This window comes from Astatotilapia calliptera, chromosome 2, assembly GCF_964374335.1.
Source record: "Astatotilapia calliptera chromosome 2, fAstCal68.1, whole genome shotgun sequence".
NCBI lineage: Eukaryota > Metazoa > Chordata > Actinopteri > Cichliformes > Cichlidae > Astatotilapia > Astatotilapia calliptera.
Genome location: NC_137423.1, coordinates 26,579,937 through 26,605,333, shown reverse-complemented (window position 1 = coordinate 26,605,333; position 25,397 = coordinate 26,579,937). Strand labels below are relative to the sequence as shown.

General features: G+C 41.9%; 1 protein-coding gene across 11 annotated transcripts in view; it reads left to right on the top strand.

The window, feature by feature from the left end:
• The window catches only part of LOC113035105 (glutamate receptor 3), a 96,571-nt gene extending 75,813 nt beyond the window's left edge, over nucleotides 1-20,758 (top strand). For 2 of the 11 annotated variants that reach the window (XM_026190409.2, XM_080307040.1), the window contains 4 exons: nucleotides 9,769-10,016; nucleotides 10,795-10,909; nucleotides 15,274-15,521; nucleotides 18,937-20,758. In XM_026190409.2, the coding sequence (XP_026046194.1) occupies nucleotides 9,769-10,016; nucleotides 10,795-10,909; nucleotides 15,274-15,519 (609 nt within the window). In that variant the 3' untranslated portion in view covers nucleotides 15,520-15,521; nucleotides 18,937-20,758. The other 9 variants (XR_013911695.1, XR_013911698.1, XM_026190416.2 and 6 more) reach the window with 9 other exon arrangements.
• The last annotated feature ends 4,639 nt before the right edge of the window (nucleotides 20,759-25,397 follow it).

The window sequence follows — 25,397 nt, the reverse complement described above, 5'->3', positions numbered from 1 at the left end:
TCCACATACGTGGACGCCAGGGCCCTATTTCAGGAAGCCGGTTTAGAAAACTCAGAGTGAAAAACGATACTCAGGGTTGAGTAACCCCGAACTGTCCAACTCGGAATATTCGGTTTCAGAAAGGCTGATAACAATTAGTTCAATCAACGCGGAGTTGCTTTAACCCCAAATTAAGCGCGCGCACGAGGATACATAAAGCCCTGATTAGTGGAGCACAGATTAAGCGAGTCACCATGGAGACGGAGGGAAAGAAGGCGCGGTCAATGTATTTTACAGCGCTTGAGGCCGAAATTCTGATGGCAGTATATGCCGATAACATGCAAATTTTGCAGAAAAAAAGTAACACAGCCTCAGCTGCAAAAGAAAGGGAGCATGCATGGCAAAACATAGCCGACAGAGTCAATGCGTGAGTGTTAATTTAAACATTGATCTAGGGATTTCCACCCATTTAACACGTTATTTTATTATATTTTATTTTTTATTTCATACATTTTATTTTGTGATGTGATGTGAGTGCAGGTGCAACCCAACAGGCCCCAAACGTTCCTGGCAGCAAGTAAAAATGAAATATAAAAATATAGTCCAAACAGGTATGGTGTAATTGTATTATGAGCCATAGTGTCTGTTTGTCCGATGTAAATCAATTGCAGTTAGAGGCTACATTAATTTCCCCTCTGTAAGCACTTATTGAAATTATCTGAGCACATTATAAGTACATATTTGCTTACTCTGTATGCTCAAATGTGACCCGTTATGGCCACTAAAAAAAAAGCGGAGGCCCGAAAAACAGGTGGGGGTCCTCCACCACCACCACTCACAGAGCCTGGCCACTTGGCTTCCACATTTGTGATAATGTTGGCAGCATCACATATGATCTTCACAGTGCAGAGAACACAAATTAGCATCCATTACTAATAATGAAATAATTTGTTAGTTTGAAATGCTACAGGGAACTATGTACCTGTACATTAATGCTGTGGAAAGACTTCCTGTTCCCATAGTCTCCTTCATTTACTGAAGGAGCAATGATTGGAATGCGAGTGCCATCTATACAGCCAATCACGCCTGGGAACCGTGAAAATAAATGTAAAATTTAAGTAGTAGTTCAAGTATCACCACATCATGAATTAAGTTTTGTTCATCCTGCTACCTGCAATTTTGTGGCATCCCTCTTTGATAAATCTTGTGGGTCTATGACCAGGGAACACCACAAACGAGTACAGGAGACGTTTCAGTGCAACTGTAACATTCCTGACTGCCCAACAGACGGTAGCCTTGGAAACGTGCTCAGCGTCACCAATATTATACAGAAAGCTCCCGTTTGCAAAAAACCGAAGTGCGATACAAATAATATGTACAGAACTGAGAGGATGTCCACGATGTGTCACATGAGCAATATTAGGCCTGAGGATGTTATCCAAATAAATTGTAGATAGTGCTGAAAAACGGTAACGTTCACACAGGAAATCATCAGGAAATGATAAAATGTCCAAACGCGCTCTAATCACTCTCTCCCGGCGGAGAGCTCTGCGGAGAATTTGGGCTTCAACATCTACTGGCTCTTCAAGGAAGGGACACGCCATGTCTGACACTTCCTACAGTCAGGTTTCCGACAAAGAGGCGGAGAACGTCAGGGTTAGTTGAAGTAAACCTGCTAGGGGGCAGGTTAGCTTCACGGAGTGTGTCGTCATAGTAACTCACTCAGAATTAATCTAAACTCGCTTTGTGAAACCGAAAACCCAGAGTTTTCGTTAACTCAGGGTATACTTACTCAGAGTTTGCACTAAACTGGCTTCCTGAAATAGGGCCCAGGTCCTAGGAGGTTAAAAACACAAAACAAAAAAACTACAATAAAACTCACTTTTATCCCAATTTATATTTGAAATCTGGTTCTTATGTCAGTTTCCATTAAGGCAACGACAGCGATACTTCCATTCAAGCATTAATGATGCCGACCAACATTTACTGGCTGGATACCCTTTTAATTAAATATCTTCTCTTATATTGCGACACAATATCTTTGCATATGAGTCATTTACTAGCAACTATAGTGTTTTAATGTTAACATCCTACTGGGAAAATGCAATCCATAAACTGTGAACCCACTGCAGTTATTGGAGACTCACAAACAGAGCCAAATGAACCAACGTTTTTCCCCTGACTGTGTTTTACTCGAGGAAAGTCCTGCTCTTTTTATTCCTCCTCTTAGGTCGGGAGGCTTAAATAACAGACCGGAGCCTGTCTTTATGCAGGAAACTCGCAGTTTCAGACAGACTTGCAGGAAAACCACCTACACAGATGATGTAACAATGTCGCCTAGGTAGGCAGATAGGTAAGTAGGAAGGAGAGTAGGCTGAGACTCACTATTTAGGTACTTTGTTATAAAGATAGCAACACTGTGCTTGATCTTAGTAATTCAAAAGACATCTAGAGAAGGAGGGTTGTGACATTTGCATGATAGCGAACACAGAGCCATGCAACACAGGCATCACAGCCATTCCCTGTCAAATCGTGGGAATCTCATTTAGGACACAGCAGTATATTCTAACAGGGCCATTATATAGTGTAAAGGAGTGGCAAGTGTATAAATCTGTATTTATGGCCGTATTTAACTGCTCAACAAATTGTCTGTTCATTGATTATGGACTTTTACAGTCATTATTCCCTAATTGAATTTTAAATGACCACCATAGATGGGAATGTGAATGATTACATTGTAAGGGAGTAGGCTCTTAGTGGCGTGTTCTTGTGGGTGTACTGTACGTGCCATTGTGCACCAGCATTCAATAATCAAACGTCCCTCCTTCCCTGCTGGGCTCTCTCACTGAGTCTTATTTTCTCTCTCTCTATCTTGTCTAAGCGTCTCAGTGGTGACTTTAGCAGAAGCAGTGAAACCAGCCTATTTAGGTTTCGGCCGCACTTGGTCCCTACTCCCCGTCCTGCTATTGATGAATTGACTTCATAAAGCACTGAGGCAGCACACTCTGTCGTCAGTAATCAATGCCCAGATCCATTCTTTTCTCTTCATTCTAGGAGGCGTCTGGAGCTTTCCCACCACTGAACAGATGAGCCCCGTGCCTTTGGGGAAATGTCCTCCAAAAACTAGCGTCCTCTTCACGCTGTCTGACACATGCAAACTGAAGTCATTGAATGTGGCTGTTGTCAAATATAGCACATCTAACTCTCCTTAGCCTCATCTGTTGTATTTGAATTAAAGCAGATCAGCTATCGTTACAGCTTGAATTCCTTTTCATCTGAGCTCTGAACATTTTTCATGCAGGCTTTTTAATTTGTGTTATGCTGCTGTCTCATTTCATTCTCACCCTTCGCCCGGTTAGACTGTGACAGATGCCAGCAAACAAATTGTATATGATTACATAAAGCAAGTAAAAGCACTTTTGTTGGTCAAGGTTAATGCTTTTGTTTATTAACAGAAATGCATCAGAGATGGATTTGCTCTAGTTACAGGGGGCTTTTTACCAATTCATGTGCCTGTGCTCTGGTCAGTATGTTTAGGCGCATAAAGCCACAGGTGTCAGCACGTTAACTTAACTGTATGACAATTGTGCCCATTGTTTTTTTTTTTTTAATTAAGCATGCTAAATATATAAAATATCAAAGGTAAAACACTTTTTGTACAGCAAGCTGTCATGTTCCTGTGAGGATCATGAGAGGATTGTTTTCACAGACAGGCACCAGGTTATATCAGGGTATATCATTGTCCCTGGCAGGTCCCTGAGGTCCTGTAACTAGGGCCTGCTGTTGGTACCCTAGACTAAGCTGAAAAAAAGGAGACAGAGTTTTCTGTTCAGTGGCCACCAGACTGTGGAACTGTCTTCTTTATGATTTTAAATCAGTGGTCTCTTTTAAAAGCCAGTTAAAAACACATCTTTTAAAATCTGATTTCTATTAATTTCTCTTGATTTGTTTTTTTTATCAGTTGTTGGCTGTTGTGAAGCTGTCATAAGATAAGATAAGATAAGATAAGATAACCTTTATTAGTCCCACACGTGGGAAATTTGTTTTGTCACAGCAGGAAGTGGACAGTGCAAAAGTTATGACGCAAAAATTAGAATACAATAAGAATAAATACAGTACACAGCTGTACAGAATAGAATAAAATAATATACTATATACAGTAGAATAAAATAGAATAAAAATATACAATAAGATAAAAATAGAATACGAATGCTATATACAACTGAGTAAAAATACAACGATGCCAGAAAAGATTATTGCACTTAGTGTTATTGCACATGTGTGGATGTGTGTGTTTGTTCAGTTAAAGTCTTTGTTGTGGAGTCTGACAGCAGTGGGGAGGAAAGACCTGCGAAATCTCTCCATCCCACACCGTGGGTGCCGCAGTCTCCCACTGAAGGAGCTGCTCAGTGCTGTCACAGTCTGCTGCATGGGGTGGGAGACGTTGTCCAACAGGGATGACAGCTTAGCCGCCATTCTCCTGTCACTCACCACCTCCACTGGGTCCAGAGGACATCCTAGAACAGAGCTGGCCCTTCGGATCACCCTGTTCAGTCTCTTCCTGTCCCCAGCAGAGATGCTGCCGCCCCAGCAGACCACACCATAAAAGATAGCAGAAGCCACCACAGAGTCATAGAAGGTCTTCAGGAGTGGGCCCTCCACCCCAAACGACCTGAGTCTCCGCAGCAGGTACAGCCTGCTCTGCCCTTTCCTGTAGAGGGCGTCTGAGTTATGAGTCCAGTCCAGTCTGTTGTTCAGATGAACACCAAGGTACCTGTAGCTGTCCACAGCCTCAATGTCCATACCCTGGATGTTCAGTGGTTGCAGTGGAGAATGCTTGTGCCTGCGGAAGTCTACCACCAGCTCCTTGGTTTTACTGGCGTTGATCTGGAGGTAGTTCAGCTGGCACCAGTCCACAAAGTCTTGAGTCAGTCCTCTGTACTCCTTGTCGTCCCCATCAGTGATGAGGCCGACTATTGCAGAGTCATCAGAGAACTTCTGCAGGAAGCACTTGGTGGAATTGTGGGAGAAGTCTGCAGTGTAGATGGTGAAGAGGAACGGAGCCAGAACCGTTCCCTGTGGGGCCCCCGTACTGCAGACGACCCTGTCCGACACACAGCCCTGAGTCCTCACATACTGTGGTCGGTTGGTGAGGTAGTCCAAAATCCAGGTAGTGAGGTGATGGTCCACTCCAGAGTTCTCCAGCTTGTCCTTCAGAACCGAGGGAAGAATAGTGTTGAAGGCACTGGAGAAATCAAAGAACATGATTCTCACAGTGCTTCCAGCGGTCTCCAGGTGAGCGAGGGAACGATGTAGGAGGTGAATGACGGCATCATCCGCGCCAATGCCAGGCTGGTAGGCAAACTGAAGTGGGTCCAGTGATGAGCTTGTTAGGCGCCGAAGCTGAGCCAGGACCAACCGCTCCAGGGTCTTCATCAGGTGGGATGTCAGAGCCACCGGCCTGTAGCTGTTGAGGTCCTTGGGGCGTGAAGTCTTTGGCACTGGTACAACACAGGAGGTTTTCCAGAGCTGTGGGACTCTTCCCAACCTCAGGCTCAGGTTGAAGAGGTGCTCCATCACCCCACACAGTTGGTCCGCGCAGGACCTGACGACCCTCGAGCTGATGCCATCTGGGCCCGCTGCCTTCTTGCCATTAATCCTCCTCAGTTCCCTCCTAACCTGGGTGGTTGAGAGAGACAGGCTGGAGCCTTGTGTTGAGTGTGTATTGGATGCTGTTGTTGGGGGTGGGGGGGAGTGAGCAGGGTGAATAGAGGAGGTGTGAAGTGTCTGAGGTGTCAGAGGTGGAACAGCAGCAGTGGGGGTGGGTGAGTCTGCAGCCGATGTTGTAGACTGTCTCATGGTTGAATCAAATCTGTTGAAGAAATGATTCAGTTCATTTGCCCACCTCACATCCCTCCCAGGCAGAGAGTTCTGCTGTTTGTGGCCTGAGATGGTTCTGAGGCCTCTCCAGACTTCACCAACGTTGTTTTGCTGAAGCTGGTTCTCCATCTTCTGCCTGTAGCTGTCCTTCCCATTCCTTATCAGTCCCCTCAACTCTCTCTGCACCCTTTTCAACTCCTCTTTGTCTTTGGATTTGAAGGCCCTCCTCTTCTGCTTGAGGACAGCTTTAATTTCTGGGGTAATCCAAGGTTTGTTGTTGGAGAAACACCGTACAGTCCTGGTAGGTACGGTGTTATCCACACAGAAATTAATATAGTCAGTAATGCATGTAGTAAGGCTGTCGATGTCCTCTCCATGGTCGTCACAGATCACCTCCCACACAGTCGACTCAAAACAGTCCTTAAGAGCCTCCTCGCTCTCCTCTGACCATCTCTGCACTGTGCGGGTGGCTGGTGGCACCCTGCGCACTAAGGGCTCATACACAGGGACAAGGTGCACCAGGTTGTGGTCAGATTTGCCCAGTGGAGGGAGAGGTGATGAACTGTATGCCTCTTCAGCATTGGCATACAGTAAGTCCAGTGTTTTATTGTCTCTGGTTGAGCAGGTCACATACTGGGTGAAGGTGGGCAGTGTGGAGTCCAAAGAGGCATGATTGAAGTCCCCTGATATTATGAGAAGGGCTCTCGGAGATTGTGTTTGCAGTCTGCTGACCACTGAGTGGAGAGTGTCACAGGCTGCATCCGCGTTGGCCGAGGGGGGGACATACGCTGTTATTGCGATAACATGCGAGAATTCCCGGGGCAGATAGTACGGACGCATGCTAACGGCTAACAGCTCAATGTCTCTGCTGCAGAGTTGTTCTTTCACAGTGATGTGCCCAGGGTTACACCATCTGTCGTTCACAAAAACTGCCAGTCCCCCTCCTTTCCTCTTACCGCTCTCTCTCGTCCTGTCCGCTCGCAGCATCTGAAATCGCGGGAGTGTCACGCTTGTGTCCGGAGTTAGCGGTGTTAGCCACGACTCCGTTAGCATCATGATGCTACATTGCCGGTACTCCCTCTGTGACCAGGTTAGCGACGTGAGCTCATCCATCTTATTGGGCAAAGATCTTACGTTTCCAATGATTACAGAAGGAAGAGATGGTCGATAACGTCTCCTTCTCGGGCGACGGCGCTCCTTCCCATGATCCTGGGTCTCTGACCCAGCGTTTTCAGTTTACGTTTTGAGTTTCTAATAGTGCTGTCTGCGTTAATCTCATTGAAATAACGCTAACGCCATAACCGCATTAACGCGGCAAATCTCCCTTAGCAAGTTAGCGCGGATCGCCCTGTGCGTGGGGCTGCATGGCTGCGTTAAGGCGGTTAGCTCGTTAGTGCGGTTAGCTCGCTAACGCATTTGCGCAGCCCCACGCACAAGGCGATCCACGCTAACTCACTAAGGAAGATTTGCCGTGTTAAAGTGGTTATGGCGTTAGCGTCATTTTAATGAGATTAACGCTGACGGCACTGGTTCTTAAGTTATCCCTTTAAATATGTTGAGTAATGGGATTATCATTTGGTTACCTTAAGTTTAGTTTAGTTAGGTTTCACTTTGGTCTTCTCTGTTAGTCTGTCATGTTTCTTGGCTTCTTGTCCATGTTGTCAAGTTTGTGTTGTCATGTTGTCGTGGTTCCATCTTCCATCTTCCAGGTATATTTGTATCCACGTGTCCAGGTCAAGTTTCATGTTTAAGATTTTTCCCCAATTAGGTTGTTTATTGTTTATTCTCATCTTTGTTTGCCTTAGTATTTTTCCATCAGCAATATTAAACGGCTCGCCTTTTGTCCTCCTCACATTCATACAGTCTGCTTCGACATACTGTGACAGAAGCACTCTGTGATTTTATATTTTGAAAGGTGCTTTATAAATAAAGTTTTACTTACTTACAAGCTTTAATAATAGCAATGCTAATGATGCTAATAGTGCAGGGGAATAACAAAGTCTAAAAACCAGGAAACACTTGGAATATCTAGCTCGGGGCAGAGAAAGGATACACAGCTAGAGGGGATAGCTCAAAAAATGGGCAAGGGAGTACTGGAACAATATATACAAAAGGTAATCACTCCCTCTATACCCACACCCAGTCTTGTTATCTTAATTTACTAACATTATGAATTATTCATTCTTGTTACACTAATGATTTGTGGTATGAAGGAAAAAAAGGCCACAGCAAAGTATGCTATGTTGCCAAAAGTAAATATTCCACTGTCAGCTGTTAGTGGTATTATAACAAAGCAGAAGTGGCTGAATTGCTCCATCACAGAGCAGATGCTGAGGCGCATAGTGCATCCAAACTTCATGTGGCCAAAAAAATTAGCTCAAGGACACTGTGTAGAGAGCTTCATGGAAACTACAGCTCTACACATCCAAGCCTTACAGTGCAAAGCACATTGCCACTGGACTCTAGAGCAGTCGAGACTTGCTCCCTGGAGTGACGAATCACGCTTCTCCATCTGGCAATCTGATGGACGAGTCTGGGTTTGGCAGTATCCAGGAGAACAGTACGACTTTTTGGACAATTTCATGTTCCCAACTTTATGGGAACAGTTTGGGGATGCCCCTTTCTGTTTCCTCGTCGTGCACCAGTAGACAAAACAAGGTCCATAAAGACATGGATGAGCAAGTTTGGTGTGGAAGTACTTGACTGGCCTGCAAAGAGTTCTGCCCTCAACCTGAAAGAACACCTTTTGGGGTGAATTAGTGCAGAGACTTTGAGCCAGGCCTTCTCGTCCAACATCAGTGTCTGACCCGACTAATGCATTTCTGGACGAATAATAAAAAATTCTGATAAACACACTCTAAAACCTTTCAAGAAACTGTTACAGCTGCAAATATTTGGCCGACATCATTTTAAACCCTGTAGATTAAAAATAAGATGCTTCTCCAGTCCATGTGTGTTTGAAAGCAGATGAGCAAACACTTTTGGCAATATAGTGTATCTCTGGCAGATTTTGGCATTTTCTACGTGCAAATTTATGATTTTTTATTTTTTACTTTTTGCTCTTCCTTTTTCTGGCCTTTGCTTAAAAGAAAGTGTGTTGGCTTTTTTTGTTTGTTTGTTTGTTTTTTAATGTGGGATCCAATCTTCAGCACTTGGAAAGTATGGCTCATCACTGCTTGGACCAGGATCACACCGGGATGTGTGAAATGCCTATGCCAAAATAAATCCAGCGGCATTGAATAATTTAATTGATGCTTATTATAGATAGTGCCCGACTCCTCCAGATTTTACAGGCTCACTAAGCCTGTCTGCGGGCGCCGGGAAAATGCTCATCCTTGTCACTTTGTGATGGGTTGCCTTGTTGTTCGCTTCTCTCGCTTCGTCTACAGTGCAGAGTCACAGTTGAGATATTTCATTAGCAGTGTTGTTGAAATAAATGAATGTAATAAGTTCTACAAGTTAAATTAGGACCATAAACTCAGGCTCAGCCCACTGAGGCTGAACTTTCAGGAAACAAATCCGAGGCCTGTGCAAATTTTTCAGATAGAATGATCATTACCTGCAATTTACACCCTTTCAATTGTTAAAGATCTTTTTTTGCATAACTGATTTTTCCATTCAGTGAATTTCAAGTGACGTACTTAAAGGGTACATTTTCAGAATGCTGATAAAAGGAATGGATTTTGTAAATTCTTGTACTTCATGATCTCATAAAGGTCTGTCAGCTCTATTCCCTGGAAGTATTTAAAGATATCACACACTTTCATTCCAAGATGTCTATAAATACTTCACGATGCCATTTTTTAAATCGTATGATCACGAAGCACAAAAATATGCCGAAATCCATTGCACATGTGTGATTTTTCAGATTTCTAAGCTACTCCTTTTCTCCCTCTCTTCTCTGCGCAGCGATCCAAAATAGCAGTTTACGAGAAGATGTGGTCGTACATGAAATCCGCTGAGCCCTCTGTGTTTGTTAAGACCACACCCGATGGCGTAGCCCGGGTACGAAAGTCGAAGGGCAAGTTCGCCTTTCTCCTCGAGTCCACCATGAACGAGTACATCGAGCAGCGGAAGCCGTGCGACACCATGAAAGTCGGCGGGAACCTCGACTCGAAAGGCTACGGTGTGGCGACGCCCAAAGGCTCAGCATTAAGGTGGGTGGAATAATATAACAATATCCCCTATGTTGTTATAGTATTCCACCTACCCTGATGTTCCCCTGTTGTCATTCTCTTCTCTTCCTCTCCTTACTTTTTTTTTCTTGTTAATGGACACAGAGGTAACGGTTGTATGCCTTTCATTGCACTTGGATACAAAAGTTAATTAACGATATTTAATGTTGTATTTCTAAAGAGTTGCCGTTTTATAGCAGAGCAGTCAAATCCAGATAATGAGACTAAAGCTAACAATAATTTCATATTTATGTCTCTCCCACTGCTTTTCTCTCTCCTTCGATCTCTCCTTCTGTCCCGTGTGCTGTCCTACCTGACTGTTGTGTTGTCACTTTTAATTTAACAGTTCAATGGTTTTTCAATTTAGCCCTTAAAAGCTGCGCTGTCACTTGTGACGAATGTTAATTGCATGATGTTTGTTGTTGTTACTTTTCTTCTCAATGACAAGTGTCCCCATCCCGCACACTTCAGTTCTAAACTACGTAACCCTTTATGCCACCTTTTTCCAAGATTTAACACTGTCTCTACCTCATACGAGCCTTTCTTATCTCTCTATATTCCTGAAATTCTTAAACAATTTGTCCTTCCCTAGACCATTCTGATTTTAACCGATAGTTTTCTGTGCATAAGCCCCCTGCTTTGACAGTGGTAGCCTCTCTACCATTAACTACTCTCATGATGCTTAGTACGATTATTACCTTGCATTAGATTTCTCACGGACCTGTGCATTTTCTTACAAGTTATGTTTTATCGTTTCAAGAAATGCTGTTAACCTGGCAGTTTTAAAACTGAATGAGCAAGGCCTCTTGGACAAATTGAAAAACAAATGGTGGTACGACAAGGGAGAGTGCGGCAGCGGGGGAGGTGACTCCAAGGTCAGCCTCGATGTCACCACAATCGGGTACCATAGTGCAGAGTAATCGGCAAGGCTGTTGGAACAAACCAACCAGAACCAAACCAACTGTCTGCCCCCAACCAACCTGGTGCTGCCCCAAAGGCAGATTACCAAATTTACCGACAGTCTGACCAGACGGCTTAACGGCTCAGATCAAACTGAGGAGCTCTTGTTTAACCAACAGAAAAATATTTATGGATGCCAAAGGTAAACTTCTACAAGACGAAGAAGAGTACAGAAGAGAGTTAGGACACATGTTTCTGTTTGACAAAGTAGTGTTTACAGGAAAGGACAAATGTGAATGTGTCTGCCCTGCCGCTGTGAAAGGTTGAGCCTTGTTTATTCACCCTTACTCACGTGTGGGACAGATCACCCAGCCTCAAATATTAGGGCTTTATTTAGGCAGCTTTGATGAGTATAGCCAGTTGGTCTAATTCAAGAACAGACTTTGCCAGCGACACTGAACTGAAAAGGCTTTCATTTTAGGTGAGATGAGGTGAGGTGAGGTGAGATTTGCTAATCCTTTAAAATATGGCTTCGCAGTACTTCACCACTGCTGCTTCACTTCTATGACAGTGGACGACAACTTAAAAGCCAGTTCACCTTAATAGCAAACAAATAAAAAACAGATCAACCGCTAAACGGCCGCTCAACAGAGGCCGACAAGAAAGCAAGGGGAACAGCGGCGTCTTGAGGGGACTAAGCATTGCAGGCAAACGTGAGAAGTCTAATTAAAGAAAAAGACTTTTTAATGGGAGCTCTGGTAACCCACCTGTGGTTTGGTTCCACTGCATGCAGTTTTAATTGAACACATTAATAACCCAGCTGTGACCCTTTTGACCATCAGATCTCTCCATCTTTAACATGTGGTTAAATGATGAATGACTGTCCCGTGACAGCTTAGCGTAATGCCACTTAGACCTAAGTACCATTAAGCATTGTGCTTCTCTCTCCAGATTACATATACCATAAGGCACGAGTATGATATCTTTTAAAACGCAGGTCATTTTTATGACAAACGATGCTGTCGACACACATAGGATGATATAGGTGGGCGACATGGCGACATTACAGTCAAGCTGCAAGATCCCATGAAATGCAGATTGTGTCTTTACGCTCTGTCATTTCTGTCATGATTGGCTTGGACTCCAATGAGCAGGTAAGGAGCTGCGATGCATTTCTGTACTCACCGCAAGAGGCTTCATGAGGCACACGTGAAATAAAGCTAAACAAGGGCTTTCATTACTGAAAAGCGTTGTTCAAAAGTCACATTCTTTTTCAGTGTTTTGCTAACATCGTTGTGTTCTGTAGTCAATGAGCTCAGGACGCCTCCCTGTGCTGTTCAGAGCTTTTGAAAGCATCTGTCTCTTGCGCTGCCATCGATCTATTATCATGCACAGGTATGTACCGTCTGTCTGTTTCCTGGCTTGTTTTGACTCTCCGGGACTCAGTGGAAAGGTCTGATTAGGTGGAAATAAAGCGGCCTGAAGCGCTGTGTTCCAAACAGTGAATCGCCTGGCCCCTGTCCTGCTCACAACTACATGCTCCAGCCGACATCTGGAGATGCACATAAGCGTGCACGCGTGCTGCATGCGCACGCACTTAACACTGCTCTTTCTTGCCCTTAGGCGAAACACGGCGCTGCCTAGATTGAGTTTCAGACACAGAGCATGTTACAGGGTAATTGCATTGTTAATCAATGTCTCTCCAAGCCAAGACAATGGTATGGTCTTCACAGTCTGTTTCTCCAGATTGGTGATGAGGGATATATAGTGGTGTAATCTTCTCTCAGTGCATTATGCATTGCAAGAGATCCCCTCAGGGGACATTGTTCCCAGGGAGTAGTCACTAATTTATCGATCCACTACATTTTCTTTGCTTCCAGTTTGCTTTTCCTTCTCACAGAGAGATTTACCTAAACCAATATAGTCATAATACAACTACAAAATGTGATCTTTATTGAGCTATGCAAATAAATTTTTTTACCTCCTCTGAAGTAATTTACCCCAATAGACTATTATGCAAATGTATGTTGACATGCAATACTACAATGTCATGATATACCTTCTGGAGTTATCAAGCAGCAGGAAACAGCTGTGTCAAACGTCAGATTGTGCAGCTGCAGGCAAATACGAGATGAGTTAAATTCCACCGAATCTTTTTGAGCTTAGTCCTGCAGCTGCCTGCAGTTTAGTTGGGACACACTCATCTGACACTAATCTGGCGTAATTGGAAGATAAGGTTTTCTTAGCGATATGTCAGGATAGAACATGCGAGAATTAATTAGGCTTTCACTTTTGGGCACAGTTGCTTGAATGGGAAATTGGTTGTAATACCTCCAGAATTGACTGTTGTCACTGCAGTGACAGTTAGCATTAGCCGACGCAGGATTACACTGACATTGCATATGCAAAGGTTTCTTTCACTGCTTAGATTTTTCTGTTTGTTAAGACAACTGCTCATGTTGGAATGAACTTGTTAAATGCTGCACTGAAAGCCTCTGCGACTACTACACCCCCCACACACAAAGAACCAGCGTGCACCAAGGCGCTTTTTGATGTTTATAGACTTGCAGATTGTACTTTGCGTACCTGCTTGTCGCCCCATGAACAGCGTCTGCCGATTACTCAAAGCGATATGGGTAGGTCCTGGCTTTAGAGTAGGGGTTTAAAGGTAATAGGTAGAATGCCTGCTCTTTGTGATGTTGAATAGCCAGGTGCCCTGCTTTATCGCTTTGTAAAGTATGTAGTAGTTTAAAAGTTGAATAACATAAAATAACATAATATAATGTTATTTATGTTATTTCCCACGTGAAGAACTCCTGTAAACCTTGCAGTATTGAAACTCAGTGAACAAGGCATCTTAGACAAGCTGAAAAACAAATGGTGGTACGATAAGGGTGAATGTGGAACCAAGGACTCTGGAAGTAAGGTCAGTCGCTGCAGGTCTTTTGTACTGATTCCAAATTGCATTTTGACGTACTGTTCATATGCAAGACAAAGACTTCTCTGACATCTATAGTATGCATTCTGTTTATTTGCTACACATAGTTTTTTTCTTTTCTTCAGTTTTTCTGCCACGAGCTGTTAACACAGCTCACCGGTGGCTTTAATCTAAGGCACTGTTTCCCCAGATTCACCGTTTTTTTTTTTTTCTTTTTATGCTGTAGAAATGACTTTTTGACAACATAAAGACTCATTTTTGTGTGTGAAAACTGTAATGGTAATGCTGCGGGGACGTTTCTAAAGTGCCTTTAAGACACACTCTTTTGATTGAATCACAGCAGTTAATAGTTGTTGATAAATGCTATTTTTTGCTCATTTTCATTCTTGACATTCATGATACTTTGACCATTATGCTGCTGCTTCTATTTACCACACTGTTAATGAAAATTTGATTTATTTGTGTTGTTACTAGTTTGCATCAAGATGTGTCTATTAGATTCTTTGGCCTCCTGTGGTGTGATGAACAAGCAAAGCCTCTTATTGTGATGATTTACACAAATTCAACTTCTCGAAGCGGAGAGAGCACCGTAGGGTGTCCTCTAAAATCATCTGGCTGCTTTCGGATGAGGTTAGAGGTTTTGTTTGCACATTGCAAGAAGTTGAGGAATGTAATACACCCACTATTTAACCCTCTGAGATACAGTTAAAGCTTCAGGTTACAGGTTAGAGTTGCTAGATAGCATCATGGTAACGCCATGCTCATAGGGTTAAACTGCAAATAGTAAAACTCCAATGAACAAATTTTATTGAATATGTTTGGTAAGTGAACAGCAGCAAAATGGTTTGATATATATTTTTATATAGTGTTTTTTAATTGAGCTATCATTCATCTACTATGAATTTGACTGTATTGTATGACAGTGTTGCCATTAGAGAATTGAAAGGGCAGGGATGTTCACAGCTGTCGACCTATGCGATACTGACCAGCTTCCTTATATGGTCAAGAGCAGAAGCCATTTTACATGTATGAAGCATAGCGCCAGGTTAGCTCTACATTCACCAGCAAGAGTTGGCTTCTTTCTCCTAAGTGGAGAATGGTTTGACTATATCTGAATCTCAAGTTCCTCATAAATTTGTAACATAGCAATATAATTTCAGTTGAAATTGCTTAGCAGCTCGTTACATGTTTCATTTCTTTTGTTTGTAGCTGTTAGTAACCATAAACAACCTTTGGTAGCATCAGTAATATAGAGCATGATAATCTAGAGTATGATCATTTACCACTTAAGTCAGTTTTACTGTTGAGTCGAGGCTCAGTTTGAAGGATGCAGGCTGCATTTTGTTCTTTTGCCCTAGCTCCACTGCAAAACTCTTAACGATGTTATTCACTTCCCCCCAGGACAAGACAAGTGCTCTCAGCCTAAGCAATGTGGCTGGTGTCTTCTATATTCTGGTCGGAGGGCTGGGTCTGGCCATGATGGTGGCACTGATAGAGTTCTGTTATAAATCACGACAAGAAACCAAACGGCTGAAAATGGCCAAGAATGCCCAGAATTTTAAGCCGGCTCCCCCGACCAACACCCAGAACTTTGCCACATACAGAGAAGGCTACAACGTATACGGAACCGAGAGCGTTAAGATCTAGAGGTACGTCGCCTCGCCTTACTGTTCCCATCGTGCACTCTGATGAATCATTTAGCTTCCTGCCATATCAGTCAGAATTAAGTCTTCCACTGTCTGTTTGGTATGTAGCTGCTGTTTGTGAAATTGTTTGATGAAAAAGCACACTGTTGTGTAGCATATAGCTCTGTGTGTAGAATGTCAAGCAGCACGCCCGATCGTATCAACCTACAGTATGCTGTTCTTTGTTTTGTTCTGTGACACAATTTAAAAAATGACCCTGAGAGGTTAAACACACTGCCACCTAAGAAAACACGCGCAAACAGAAAAACGCTACAAAAGGACACAAAACACAAAGAAAGGTGAATAAAAGACAATGAAAGAAGAAAAAACACAACAAAAGTAATAAACTGGTTCTTATACGACACTTTTTTACTCTCCTTGAGCATAAAAACCACTTTATACAACCTGCCTCATTCACACAAGCATTTTCTTCTACTGCTAAGTGCTTTCTATTTAACATTCAGGCACATTTACACTTAGATGGATGCATCGGAAAGCAACTTCATCTTGCAAAAGAGTACTTTGGCATGCGGACTGGCTCGAATCACCAACCTTCCAATTAGTAGATGACCTCCTGAACTACAGCCACCAAAAAACTGTGTTTTGGAGGAGACAATAACGTGGCATAAACACTGCACTGAGACATGTTTAAAAGAAGTGGGTGAATCATATGTGTTGTGAGAGGGAAAAAGATGCAGGATAATGTGCGTTTTAATCGCATGATTCATATACATGTTTACCAATAAGCCACTTGTAACTTCCGCAGCTGTTCCATCACATTATTGTTTCTACAAAAAAACTTTAGTTCTGTTCTGTGATGTTATTTTGGAAACTCTTGCTCCTTTTTTTAAATTTCCGTTGGGTTTTGTATGCTTTTGCAGCATTTTTCTATTTCCTTGTGTTTTCTTAAGTTACAGCGCATTTGATGTCTCAGGGCCACTGTACTCAGCATGAGGTAAAAATGAGGTAAAAACAGCATTAGATAAAGAACAACAACTATCAAACCATGTCATCATTTAACAAAAAGTTAGCTAAAATGCAAAAGCATTGTGTGAAAAGCTAAGTACGCCCATACTGCGTGCTCAGCAATTAAGATTAGCAACCAAATACGGCTAATCAAATGTACTGGATTAACTGATCAACAGCAAGTGTGAGTCTGTCTATAAAGGCAGCGGTTCTGGCAGAATTCGGGTGTGTGTTAACACAATGCCAAAGAGAGAAGACATCAGCAATAATCTTAGAGAAGCAATTGTTCCTGCCCATCAGTCTGGGAAGTCTATTTCCAAACAATTTAAAGTCCATCATTCTACAGTGAAAAAGATTATTCACAAGTGGAAAACATTCAAGACAGCTGCCAATCCTCCCAGGACTGTGCCTCCCAGCAAACTCACCCCGAGGTCAGACCGTGCAATGCTCAGAGAAACTGAAGGAAATTCAAGTTTTTGTTTAGAATTCCTTTAGTTCTACTAATTTTTTCTTTTTTTTAATCTTTAAATCTCACTTACTTTTGTGGCTCAGTCACTCAAGAGTACAAAATCAGATTGCAGCACAGTTGGCCTGCTGGGGTCGACATATCATAAAAGATATGTAATTTAAAAAAAAGGCTGACAGATTGGCAACATGTTGCAATCAGTTGCAGTCACTCTGCACCAATGAGCGCAAGTGGTCTGCGGAACATTTCTTTGCAACATGGTTGCCAAATCATTTTATTCTGATGTACAACAGATTTGTGATTTTTGCTGATTTAATACATTTATTGGTGTATTATGTCAGACAGTAGCACTGAACACAGTAGCTGACTGTATATGACTGTAGCATTACTTTGTTTCTGTTAAACTTGTTGCTTAGCTTTTTAGTTTTGGGCTCCATGTAAGCACTAAATTCTCCTCTGTTTTCACTACCTAATCATTTGTCCTGTACAGGAAGGTAAGATATAGTGCAAGCTTTTCGGGAAACTTTATTTACCAAAGAAAAAAGCTGCATACTCCATCTAGAAGTATTACATGTAAGAGTGCATTCAATTTCCAAAACATGCTGTGTTTTGTGAAACCTCTTGGCTAAAAGACAATTAAAATAGATGTAGGTTCAGGTTCTGGTAACACACTTACGCTTGTTTAAATTTCAGACCTCAAAGAAATTGTTCCTTATTACGGGTCTTTCAAATTTCAGCTTATTTAATACAGTATTATCTTCATTTATGACTTCATGGCCCCATTTAGAGAAAAACAGACAATAAAGCAGGATATGTATGCAGCACCCACAGTTTTCAGGCAGATGCCTTTTGCTTGGCTTCAAAAAACAAACTAAAAAAAGCAGCAATGTGCAAAATGGCCAAAATGTGCAAAAAAGGCATTTCCAAACTAGTTTCTGAAGCGACAGCAGGCATCTCTATACTCATTCTAAAGTAAAACCAAATGAAACGGGCCAAAAGGTGTTAAACTACATAGTGATAAAGGAATATGGGATGTGTGATAATTCTCAGAGTGTTTATCACTACAAGCAACCTCCACCACACTGCACAGAGCCATTGCTAATATAAATAGTGTTTTGAAGCTTTAAGAACATCTACCTTATCCTTACCAGGAATATAGACCACATCATCCTGAATGATCCACAGAGTGCACTGACCTGTTTTCATGGGTTTGTTTACTACGCATAATTCTACTGGAAAAAAAAAACCTCCACAGAAAATGTCAGCGACCAATGAGAAGTTGCAGACTACCTCTGCAGCAGTTCTACAGAAATTCACTGAATAAAGATAAGCATGCACTGATAGGGACATAATTAAAAATTCATCTTGGATTTGATCAGATTGTTTGCACGTGTGCTCTCATTAGACACAAAGTGTGACTTGTCAACAGATTTTCATTGAGAACACATTTTTTCAATCAGTTCTTTATTCTGAGCGAAGGAATCCACCGGCGCTCATTTCTTTTCTTTCGTTTCGACTGTTTACACAAGAGGCTTCTGTAGTGTGTTTCTGTGTTCTTCTGACTGGTTTGAAGTGGGCAGGACTTGGTTGGAAAGAGGTGATGTCATGTGCGTCAGACAGTCAAAGTCTGATCACAGTCGAGGGAGTTGTTTGCCTTTCCTTCCCACAAACCGTGTCAGCACAGTCATGATGAAATAGGTTAGGATGGAGGCAGAAAGATGTATTTTTCCCTCATGTTGTTAATTTGGTTAAAGATATTTGATGTTGACGAGTGAATTGTAGAGCCTTTCAAACAAAGCTTTATATAATAAAAGATACTGCATTTCAGCCAATAAGGAAATCCCCACATTTTATTTTGTAATAAAAAGTCATGTGTTCAACATGAGTTGTCCAGAACAAAAGTTAACTTTTTCCATTGTTTGCTTTTGTTTTTTTGTGCTGTCACAGGTTTAGGAAACATTTCCATTTTCCCTTACAACTGTGACTATATCTAAGAAAGGCACAGGATCACGAGGATTGCCAGATCCTCCTGGGCGGACACGGCACGATAATCTGCAATGACGACACGACTGGACTGGTCATGGGACGAGCCTGCGTGGTTCCCTCCTATCAGTGCCTTATGGAACTCCAAGTCCAATCAATGCAACTCATTGATAATATTGCTTTTTGCTTGAAACGCATACAAAACAGAGGACTGGTGCAGTAATATATATATATATCTATATATATTTATATATATAGATATATATGACGTGACATGAATGAGAGAACAAAAGCCATCATTTGCAACCCTAAGCACATTTTGAAGTGCCAGAAAGCCGACAAATCTCACATGACAAGTGTATAATTGGTTTCTTGTATTTAATGCGATCAGATTACTCTTCATTCTTCTGCTGCCAGATTTTCACTGGTTCTGTGTGTTCAGATTATTTTATTAGATCCACACAGTGTACTGTTACACACTGGTTACAATGACATAGCTTTTATACTGCTCTAAGTCACTTCTAGTGACCATGTACTAGTTTTAAAAGATTTATCTTATTAGAGTGAAATGCTATTTCAGTCCAAAACAATGACGTGTGTCGTTTGTACTCTTAACTCTGGTGCTGCTGCCACTGTCTTCTGAAAGTTTGACAGGACCCACGGAGATGAGAAGATGACCTGGTTCAGCTTTCACGCGCTACGGGACCAGGTCATAATTCACACTTCCGATACTGCCAAGAGTGTGTTTTGTATGACGAGTGTGTAAAGCAAAGTATTTATGCCTGGGGAAAGAGAAATCTGTTTGTGATTTACAGTTTGTAAAATATCAAAGGGGCACTGACTCACTAAGGTTTGTCGCTCCGAACAGTGTTTTTTCCCGAGTCATTCAAGTCTTCTGTACATCAAAGTAATACCAAACAAAAAAGGGTAATTCAATTGTAGATTAACTGCAGTCCAATTAAAGGATAACAGTAATGGCTTTTAAACTGTAGTATTTTGGATTACCTTACCATTTTCGTTAACAACTGCACATTTTACAATGAGCTGTGGTTCGCTTTTTGATTTGATTTCCTTTAATGAGCATTACAGTGTTTAGTGACTTCACTTAGTAAATGAAAATTACAAAAAAAAAAATTATGAATAAAATGGAAAATAGATTTCTACAAGGTTAAACCAGGGAGAGTCCTGGAGCTTAGCACATTTACATATTGCTGTAAGAATTTCTTTTCTTTCAAAAAGACTGTGATTCCATAGGATTTAGGGAGACACTTATCAAATCACCTGAAACTATGGGCAGATAGTTTTATATACATAAATATATATAAATATTTAAAAAACTGACAATGTGAAAAAAAGAAAGAGCAAACAGAGAAAGATGTGTACATTTAGATAAACGAGAACTATTTATATGACACAATTGAATATTGATTTCCCCTTTTTTCCTCCTTGTTTGTTGTTTTTTTGTTTTATTTTATAAGAAATTGCATGTGAAATCAATGATGCTTGACGAGCTCTGCTACTCACAAAGCCACCTTAGGTTTAATGCTAGAAAGCCAGCCCTAGTAATTCTTTTAGTAGAATCACTTTCACCGTTTTTGTTTTCTATTTTTTCTCTTTTCTTTTTTTTTGTACGTCTCACCTTCTGCAAAAAGAAAACATAATATCGCCAGGCGTAGTAGTGGGTACAAAAGAGCAAAAGATGCATGCATAATTTGCTGAACCTCATTAGTGAGGCGCTGTATAGAGAATTTTAATACATTTTGTAAATAAAAATGTACAGAAAGGGTTCCTGTGTCCTTGTGCGTGTGCTTTCACAACATTGTTTAAACCCGTCTGCGTTGAACAAAACACTGGGGCTGATTCAGTGGCCTGAAGGGATTATAGGAAAACATCTCAGCAGAGGTTAAACACACTGCATACTTTAACTCGAGCATGATACTGCTGGAGTATGAGCATCCCGGGCAGCCCGCTCCCTCTCCTTGCAGACAGCAACACAGAGAGCAGAGTTTTTCCCTATACCAGTTCAACATTGATCTGTGGAAGTATGTGTGCATGTTTCGGATCAATAGTTAGCACCATCTGGTTCTCTCTCTGTGTCTGCATTGCATCTACTGATTGAGGGCTCCATTGACAGCTTCATCTGGCATGTGATCTTTTTTTCGCCTTCTCTCTCCATCAGATGCTTTGCGACACAATCAATAATGTATTATTACGGCCGCAAACTGCCCGCACACAATACTGCGCACGCACACGTGTCGCATCAGTCATAATTTCATCGCGCGTTTTCAACTTTTTAAAACTATTTTTCAGGGAGGACGCGTTCATGTGGATTTACTAAAACAAATCCAGCCAAGGGAAAGGAGAGTGGGGGGTGTTAATCACGTTAACTCTCAGCTTCTTATTCCCACAGTGTAAATTCTCACATACACTGCAGAGTAAACCAGGCACAAAGCGCAGTAGATTGCCCAGTCTGTGTTATTTTACTAGTCTCTGGGTCTGTATTGTGTGGTGAGAATGAAATTCCTCCTTCCAGAGATGCAGCCTGCCACAGCTCAAATAACAAATCCAACATGGCAAAACACCAGCTTTTTTTTTTTTTGATTCATTTCTGGATGCAGACTCTATGATTCAGGATTTATTCACTGCACCAGTCCTGTGGAACAGACTTGGGCTGCATGAAATGCCACTCCACGATCCAAACAACCCATTTCTGACAAAGCATGAAAGGATATTGCTTTTTTTTTTTCGTTCTTCTTTTGCTTCACTGCCTCGCCTTTTGTCATTTTTTTTTCACTTCCCGTTTTTGTCTTTTATTCTTTGTTATGCCTGAACTGCTTCCAAATAGGAATAAGACAACGTGGGGGAGTGGTGTGCAAAGATGGCACTGCACTGCAGTAAACAATGCTCATGAGACTGTTCGCTGGAATTAGTTTATTCACCTATCAAAGGTGGGTGGGGAGGAGGCGACATAGTGGCAGCACTTGTGCTGCGAGACCAGAAGAAAAAAAACAAAGGGGCAACAAGCAATTAGGACGAGTCCTTTCATTCAGAAAGTGACACGGGGAAAGGAAGTGTTAATCTAATCAAAGGACCAGGAGAGGACATTTCCTCCCACAGAGGACAACTCATCATCCCCCACTGTGGGGTAGCACACTTTCTCGAATGTGCTGAACTGTGCGACTAGAGGCTGGCTTCTCGTGATCACTGCCTCTTTGGGCCTGTGGCTGTGAGACTTAATCTGATATAACATAGGCTCTGTCACTATGTGTATGTGTGTCTGTGTGTGTGTGAGAGAATAAGAGAAAGACAGAGGGAAAACTGAAAAGGCAGAGGGAGGACGTGTCATGGGGAGGATACTTTGATTACTGTAGAATAAAAGAACTTTCTGGTTCAATAGCTCTCTCACTTTGCAGCTTACTGCAGTCTTTCGCCCTATCTCCCTCTCCCTTCAAGGACACAATGAATAAATCAGATTCCAACTCAGTTGTTCTACTTCTCCCTTTCCTCCACTTTAGCTCTTCAGCTGTCTTCAATTGCACCTGAAGAGACCTGCACTTGAAGTTCAGTTGACATTGATCAGCTTCCAAAACATGTGCCCTGATATTTAAACACACACAAAAGAGTAACTCAAAGTCCTTGCTGCGCGCAGAGCACTTTTATCCACTGATTTTTGGCATAAGCACTTTTATCCCAAGTGCAGCTACACTCTAAGCTCTGTTCTTCGCTGTTATGCGATGTTTTAGCATTACCACATTCTCATTTGCTTTCATTAAGCTTTTTGAAGTGCATTTTAATGAATGCAGTGACAATAAAGACGTGGAGAGGTAACATGGAGATCATATATGGAGCCTCTGGGGCACCTCGGGAAAGAGATATGAAATGAATATTAGCACAGAAACATCATTTGTATTCTGCGCTTGAATAATTTACACTAACCGTGGCTCACAAGTCATTCTTTAACATCAACCGTTACATAAAGGATTTACATTTGCTTTGTTTTTGGTAGACGTGTCTCCCATTTATGCAAAACGCCTTTCCTCCAGACGGTGAATAATGCAGGTGTGACTCACAGAAACCATACAGACAGCAAGAGGAGATCCTGTTCCTGTTTGATCAAACCTGAATGGGCAAGACTCGTGATACGACTTTGAACACAGTGTAATCGCTGGCGATAGACGCGCCAGTACATGGATGTGCAGAGACAGCTGTTCTCATGGGAGTGTTGTGCATCAGGGTCCACAGTTAATAGAGAATGAATGGCGCAATATACAAGACACATACACTCGACTACCATCCTGACAGCAAAACACTTCAAAGTGAAAGGTCAGACGAGGATGGAAAAGAGACGCTCAAGCCCTCAGGAAGAGGCTTCTAATATAAAAAGGCACCTACTCCAGCAAAAGCCTTCTCTCAACTGCTGCTGCATACAAGCAGCTAAAGAAAACATTTTAACTTATGTTGGCTGGATTCTCATGTGATCGGTGGCTAAGAAGAAAAAATGGAACACTTGCTTCAGGTGTCTCAATTTGACAGACAGTTGCATATCACAGAACTCTCCCGACTCTGTGGTCATAATCAAAAACTCTACCCCCCCCCTAACATAAAGTCTCAGATGCTTTTCTTTTTCTTTAACCTGCCATGCTGATACCCTAGGTCATAATTTTCTACATTTCTCATTTCCATCCAAAGATTTAAAAAAGGGACTTGGGGAGGATTCAGATGGTGTTGAACTCCTTGTCCAGAGCACAAAATATCTTGCGGCTGCGTTACGTTATTAATCACTAAAGCTCCAAGGAGAGCTTGGCAGTTCTTCTACAACAAGGAACTTCACCCTAATATTAGGACTCTCTGGGTGTCTAACAAAGCCTTTGCACTTTGATTCTGAGGGACATCTGTACTTCATCTGCAGTCATATTTATTAACATATAAGTGTAAATCATGCACATGTGCGCCTACAGCTGCTGATATGAGAAACACTGGCATATTCTTCAATTACAAAGCAAACAAGTCATTTTTACATGTTGATTTTTGCAAATAAACAAGTTAGAGCATGCTACTTAGGACATTTTTGCGGTGCTGCTATTACTATGACTTGTAACCATGGTGTAGATCTATAATAGCTGTTTCCATATGTTGGCTGTCTGGCTGCTATGCAGCCATATAGCCTGTATAACAAAGACTTAGAACATGTATCAACAGGTGAATCCCTGTTTAAATTCACTTGTATGATTCTAAACAAGTAAACAGAGATGAGATCGAACAGGATCTTCACAACACAGATGAAAACCTGCAGGTGCTACAGGACAGCTGCAAGACAGCATGGGCCCATACCCCTGCAGCATGTTTCTTAGCATCGAGCTGAATCTGTGTGTTGATGAACTGGAGGGGAAAGCAAGTCCAGTGCAGTGTGCGTGAGCTATTGAGTGTGTTGAACTGATTTATGCCAGCTTTGATTGTTCATGTATGTAGGTTTGTACTTTCACTGAACATGTGGAGGACAGAGAAAAAGCACTGAAGGGATTTGCTGTGTTGTGATCACAAAGATCAGAAAAAAAGAAGAAGGAGGGGCCGAGGGCCTTCAGAGCTTTATTTAAAGCTCCATTAGAACTGACAAGGAGCTCAGTGTGACATCACATCTGGACATTGCACTTGTTCATTATAGCTACAGGCTGCAGGCTTTTATACAGAAATAGATTTGGCATACAGTTGAATGCAAAATCATACTTTTTCAAATATGTTGGCCTAGATGTAGTGCACACTTCAGTGTACATTTATGAAATGAAATGATCATTATTCATCAGCTGCCAGAAGCTGTCTTATTTCTCGCAAACAACAAATTGCCTTTGTGTCTAGTCTTCTGAGTTGTGCTGGTCACTGGTCTTCAGCACTGGCTTCTGCAGTCTAATCTGTAATCCAAACATCATAATAGCTTTTTCTGTGATGCTATGATTAGTTCCCACACTAACAAAAGGGAATATGAGTCAGCTGTGGTCCTGCCCCCTAGAAACCACAGAATGGCTGATGCTGAAATTTCAGCTGCATGTTGTTGCTCAACTGCAACATTTCCTAAATCACATTATGGATTTTTACTAAACTGTGAGGAATTATAACAGTCTCACGTATTCATAAATAAACAGATGATCCCATCAAAAGGTCACCATGAAATTTCTTCACTCGTACATGAGTCATATGCAGTGATATCAGACACTGATCTGGGCCATGCTTCCCAAAGGCTTCTTGAAGCTTAAATGATTGTAGCACACGGAATTACAATCACATTAAGATTATCTTCGCCTTAAAGGAACAGTTTGACATTTTGGCAGATTTTGCTTATTGGATTTTCTTGCTAAAAGTTAAAGCCCTTTTACAGAGAGAGTATTTCACAATATTTAAACAGGCGGGTGACAAATTAAAGTTTTATGTGT